This window comes from Cariama cristata, unplaced genomic scaffold (assembly GCF_000690535.1).
Source record: "Cariama cristata isolate BGI_N322 unplaced genomic scaffold, ASM69053v1 scaffold2785, whole genome shotgun sequence".
Lineage (NCBI taxonomy): Eukaryota > Metazoa > Chordata > Aves > Cariamiformes > Cariamidae > Cariama > Cariama cristata.
Window position 1 is genome coordinate 5,146 of NW_009615591.1, and position 6,207 is coordinate 11,352.

The 6,207-nt window shown below is 58.5% G+C and overlaps 1 protein-coding gene across 1 annotated transcript in view; it reads left to right on the top strand.

Annotated features, from left to right (window-relative positions):
* CSPG4 (chondroitin sulfate proteoglycan 4) overlaps positions 1 to 6,207 on the top strand; it is a gene marked incomplete at its 5' end in the record, with an annotated part of 14,208 nt that overhangs the window by 956 nt on the left and 7,045 nt on the right. Inside the window, 3 exon segments of the mRNA XM_009699851.1 lie at positions 403 to 3,984; positions 4,282 to 4,761; positions 5,221 to 5,397. Coding sequence (XP_009698153.1) covers positions 403 to 3,984; positions 4,282 to 4,761; positions 5,221 to 5,397 — 4,239 coding nt within the window.

Consider the following 6,207-nt stretch of genomic DNA (forward strand, 5'->3'; position numbering starts at 1 on the left):
GGGGATGGAGGGCGGCGGGCAGGATGGAGCGGGGAAAGAGGAGCCAGCATCTGGCAGGGCTCCTCTGGGCGGGGAGAGGAAAAAAACTCAGCTGTGGGACTGGGAGATGGAGGACCCCAGGGAAACAGCCCTGAGACTGAGGTTTGCTGAGAACGAGTGAAAAAGGAGAGAAATTCAGAGCGCAGAACAGAGAGGGCATGCCCACAGCGGGGTGAGGGGCGAGCATGCCCAGAGGCAGAGGAGGGCAAGGCACACAGCAGCGAACCGAGGGACCAAAACACTCACGAGCCCCGAGGTACTGGTCCGCGCTCCAGCAGGTATTTCTGGTAGGTGGAGAGGTGTCTCCTGTGCTGCAGATAACGCTTTGCTTGAGCTGAGCCCTTTCTGTGTCCTTCCCTGCAGGCCAGGCTGCAGCTGGGCTCGGAGGAGGTGACCCTGCAGTCCCCAGCAGAGCTGCAGCTCAATAACCTGGTGGTGCATGACGTGGAGCTGCTGGTGGAAGACGGGAGGATGACGCTGACCATTGACGGCCTCTTCAACAGCTCTGTGGACATCGCAGGACCTGTACGGGAGCTGGACATCCAGTACGGCCTCTATGCTGGTGGGACAGGCAGCCTTGACCTGCCATACCTCGCTGAGGCCAGCTCACCCTTCAGAGGTTGCCTCCACTTAGTGACGTTCAACGGCCTGGATGTCCTCTCCCCTCTGTCCTCTGATGGCAGCTCTAAGATCTTCCACAGGGTCCAGGAAGGCTGCAGCACGCAGTTCTCTGCGGAGCCCGAGGACCCCTTTGGGTTCCTGGGGCCACACTCCTACATCGCGTTTCCCACGTGGGATGCGAGGGAGGAAGCGACCATTGAGTTTGTGATAACGACGAGCATCACTCAGGCACCCCTCATCTACCATGCGGGGCTGGAGAATGACTTCTTCTACCTGGAGATCTCCAACGGGCGCCTGAGAGGGTTTGTTGAGAAGGGGAATGGCATCATCATCCTACACAACAATGTCTTCATCAGTGATGAGCAGCAGCACTATGTCAAAGTCTACACGGACATCCACAAGTTTGAGATACTGATAGACTACTACGCCTCATCCACATCCAACCGGGGCATCAACAACTACCTGGACCTTCAGGGAAACCTCTTCATCGGAGGTATGAACGAAAAAGCTTCGCAAAGGCTGAGGGAGCATCATCTTTCTTTCATCTCGGTGTGGACAATGACCAACAACTCGTTTGTTGGCTGCTTGGAGGACCTGCGGATAAATCTGCAGAGGAGGAGTCTGCAAGATGCCGTGATCACGAAGGACATCACATCAGGCTGTGGAAAGCAGGAGCACTACTGGGACTATGACGAGGTGTATGAGCAGGATGAGGCTCCCACCTCCCCACCTCCAGATGTCTGGTCAGGAGCACCAGGCCTGGTGGTGGAACCGTGCCAGCCAGACGACAGCTTCCCACCTGCCTTCGCCAACATCAGCAGACTGCTGCACGTCAGCCCCCTCATCGTCTCTGAAGGGGGCACAGCCTATCTGGAGTGGAAACACGCCCAGCCAACAGTAGACTTGAGCCTTGCAAACATCCGACAGTCCCAAATCCTCTTTAGCATCACCAATGACCCCAGGCACGGCCAGCTGGAGCTGGACATTCCTGGGTCCAGGAGCAGAAGGAAGTTCACCTTGCTGGACATCATGAATCGGAAAGTCAGATACATCCACGATGGCTCCGAGGGGCCCATGGACCAGCTGATGCTGGAGGTGACAGTGACTGCCCAGGAAGGGGTCCCAGAGTGTTTGCGGCAGGGGCAGGTGTACCTGCTGCCCATCATGATCAACCCCATCAATGACGCCCCACAGGTGATCTTTCCCCTTGGGAACCACATGACAATCCTGAAGCACACGCGCAAACACCTGACCACGGACATCCTGCAGGTCCTAGATGATGACACTTCCTGTGATGACCTTGAATTCCAACTGCACGGTGGCCAGCAGATGGAGGAGGGTTATGTGGAGTATGACTTTCACCCTGGAGTGCCCATCGAAGAGTTCTCCTGCAGGGACCTGGAAGCAGGCAACGTAGTCTACGTGCACCAGAGTGGGACTGACTTACAGCTCACCTTGCAGGTGAGCGACGGCACAGTCCCAAGCCCCGTTGCCACCCTGAGGATCCTCGCCATTGACCCCGACATCCGCCTGCACAACAACACCGGCCTCTCCATCTCCCAAGGAGGGGCTGCACGCATAACCACAGCCAACCTGTCAGTGGAGACAAACGCAGTGCAACAACGGGTCTCCATCCTGTACCTCCTCACAGAGCCTCTAAGGTATGGTGAGGTCCAGAAGCAAGGGAGCATGGGAGGGGAATGGAAAAAAGTCGAGTCCTTCCACCAGCAAGACCTGGAGCAAGGGCGCATCCAGTATTTTAGCACAGACTCAGAGCACCGGCTGGAAGACAGCGTGGAGAAGCTGAGATTCAAAGTCCAGGTGGGGCAGAAGGTCTTGCAAAACAACACCTTTCTCATAAGGATTAAAAGAGCCACCATTAAGATGAGGACCATGGTCCCCCTCCAGATGAAGAACAAGCGGCACAGCAATATCACCAGTAAGGAGCTGGAGGCAATGTTGGAAGATCCAAACTCTGCCCCAGTCCCCTTCCACTATGTGATAATCCAGGCTCCCAAAAAGGGAAACCTGGAGCTGCTCGGCAACAGGCTGACCGAAGGCTTTGGGTTTACCCAAGATGACCTGCAAAGAAACCACCTGAGCTACAGCGTGACCATCAGGAACTCTCAGCAAGCCGAGGACACCTTCCAGTTTCGCATCCGCGCCGGTGAGCAGCACTCTCCCGTCTATACCTACAGAATCAGCATTGGTGGGGACCCTGATGCACCAGCCCTGACCAACGTCCTCCTGACTGTGCCGGAAGGGGGACAAGCCATCATCTCCAAGGACCACTTGTTTGTGCAGAGCATGAACAGCATGGACTACCTCTACGAAGTGATTGAGGGACCAGCACACGGGAGGCTCGCCTGGGCTGCATCCCATGGGTGGGCCTCCAGAGAGGAGATCACAGAGTTCACCAATGATGACATCCTTCACCGTCGGCTGCTGTACCAGCACGATGACTCCGAGACACTGGAGGATGACATCCCTTTCGTAGCAATCAGGCAGGGCGAGGGCAGCGCTGAGCCCGATGCAGAGGAGGTGAGAGGTGTTTTCAGGGTCTCCATCCAGCCCATCAATGACCACACCCCGGTCCAGGTAGTGAACAAGGTCTTCAATGTGGTGCGCAATGGGCAGCACCTGCTGACGACAGATGACATCGCCTTTGCTGACAAGGACTCTGGCTTCTCCGACATGCAACTGGTGCTGGCAAGGAAGGACATTTTGTTTGGTAGCATCGTGTCTGTCGATGACAGAAGCCGCCAGGTCTATCGGTTCACACAGGATGACTTGAGGAAGAAGAAGATCCTCTTTGTCCATTCGGGGGCTGACCGGGGCTGGATCCAGCTACAGGTCTCGGATGGCCTCCACCAAACCACAGCCCTCCTGGAAGTACAGGCATCAGACCCCTACATCAAAATAGTCAACAACACCGGTCTAGTCATTCACCAAGGCAGCCGAGGGAGCATTGACTCCTCTGTCCTCAGCCTGGAGACCAACATGGACATCAGGTCAGATGAAGAAATACGGTTCCTGATAACAAGCCCCCCGAGGTGGGGGACCGTGCTGAGAGGGGAGCAGCCAGTCATGGCCTTCTCCCAGAGGGACCTGCTAGCAGGAGAGATCTCCTACCACCACAATGGAAGCAGGAACAGCCGGGATGAGCTCCAGTTCACTGTAGAAGCAAATGAGGTGATGGTGGAGGACACGCTGGCCGTCAGCGTGTTCTTGGACACCCATCCCAGCCCTCTGCGCATAGTGAACCACAAGGAGATCCACGTCTTCCAGGGCGAAGCAGCTGGGATCAAGGAGGAGCACTTACTGGTGAGTATCCCACTCTCTAGTCATTCCCCAAGCCTGCATCACTTTCCTGGCCACCAAACCAGGATAACCACCAGTGGGACTCCATTTTACTCTCACCTGCCTAGAGCAAAGGACTTGCATCCATACCAGGCTCTGCCCAGGGTCACAGGAAGGGTTCAGGCATGGGCTCAGGAAGGTGACTCTTGCAGCTCATCCTACAGCAAAGCCTTGGGGGTTTGTACAGTGGTGGGCTGTGGGGCAGCCCAACCTTCCAGGCACCAGCCCCCCACTCATGCCTTGTCTTCCCCACACTCCCAGGTGACCCACGAAGAGATTCCTCCCCAAGACATAGTCTACCTGGTGAGCAGCCCCCCAGCCTCTGGCTTCCTGGCAATGCTTCAGCATGGTCAAGACTCAAACGAACAACCCAGCCTGGACCCCATCCAGTCCTTCACCCAGGAGGACATCAACAACGGCAGAGTCCTCTACCTCCACTCCAAGCCGAAGGAGGAACGTGACCAGTTTGTCGTGGACATCACAGCTGGCGGCGTCGACCCGCTGGAGGGGGTGGTGGTGAGCCTGGCTGTGCTCCCCATCACCATCCCCCTGGATGTCCACAACATCACAGTGCCAGGAGGTGGCTCTGCTACCCTCTCCACAGGCATCCTCAACATCCCCAACACCTACTACGCAGCTCTCGGTGTCGAGTTCAGGGTGCTCGAGCCCCCCCGGTTTGGCACCCTCCTGAACAGCGAGCAGCCCGAGGATGGTGGGCTGCACAGCTTCACCTGGAGCGAGGTACAGAGCAGCCAAGGGTGCCCACTCGCTTGCCCACCACACTGCTTTCCCAAGGGGTTTGGGAAGAGCCCAGGGGTGGGCTCCAGCCGCCAGTTGCACTGAGAGACTGGGGAAGGCTGCAGGGCTTCTCTCCCCATCAGAGATATTTGCCCTCAGGACAGAAGGGTTTGGGGTGGTAGGTTTGCCCCTGTGGACAGGGCATGCATCAACCCCCAAGGTGTGTTTAAATGTCCCTGGGGCTGCAGAGTAGGGATGCAGGCAGAGCACCCATGTTGTGCTCCCGCTCTGCTTCCCGTGGGGATCCCGGTCTTTGCACTGGATCCATCCCGCAGGGATGCCCAGAGCAAGTGGTAGGTGGGCAGCTTGCTCCCTCCTCCCAGGCGGGTGCACAGGTCCCCTCCCCAGCAGGGCCGGTGGCCCGTGTCCTCCCCGGAGGGTCACTCGGCCCCTGCCCCGCAGGTGGAGAGCCAGCGGATCCAGTACAGGCAGGATGGCCCCCGGGCGCTGGTCGACAGCTTCACCCTCCTGGCCAACGTCTCCGAGATGGACCGGCAGAGCCAGCCCAGCACCCTCTTCATCACCATCCTGCCCCGCAGCTCCAAGGGACCCCGGCTGAGGGTCAACGCCGGCCTCCAGGTAAGAGCGGGATGCCACGGGGATGGGCAGCCACCTCAGCGCTAGGACACCCAGGGGGGTGGCCAGCTCAGCGTGGGGGCCCCACGGAACCCACTCCAAGCCTGGTCCCGCACCTCTAGGAATTCGGGCACACCAGAGCCGGGGTGCGGTGATGGGCTCCGGGGAAGGAAGGCGGTTTCCCAGGGGGGCGAGGCTTTGCAGGAGGCGGAGACCGGGCTGTCCCCCTCCCACTCCCACTCCCACTCCCTCTCTCCACCCGGTCCCTCCCCGCTGCCGATGCCGAAACCGTCCGCAAGATGGGAGCATCGCCCCGCAGCCCCGCTCCCGGCGGCGGGGGGGTCCTCAGCATCCCCTCTTCGGAGGACAAGCAGCCTGCTCGCCTTTCCCCAGGTCCCGGAATAATTCCTGGGAGCACGAAGAGCAGCTTGCCTACGCTTCATCAGCACAGATTGGAAATAACTGAATTATTTAGGCAGTTTTCACACCTCTCCTTATACCCACCTCAGTAAAGTCAGAAGCAAATAGGTCTCACCTGCTGCTGAAGCCCCACATGAAATTATTAGAAAACATGCAGGAGTGCCAGCCCAGCAGGATCATTCCCCCCTAGGCTATCCTCACCCAGCCCAGGATTTCCCAGGCTGGCAGCAGAGAAAGCAGCTCCTTCCATCAGGATCATGACACCAGGATCATCGCAGTGGCTTTGGGAAGGGGTCTGGGATCCTAGGTTCTGGGGGAGATGCCCAAAGGGAAGGGTACAGGCTGTCCTGCCCAGGGCCAGGCAGCAAGCAGGCAGCCCCAGAGGCCGGGGGA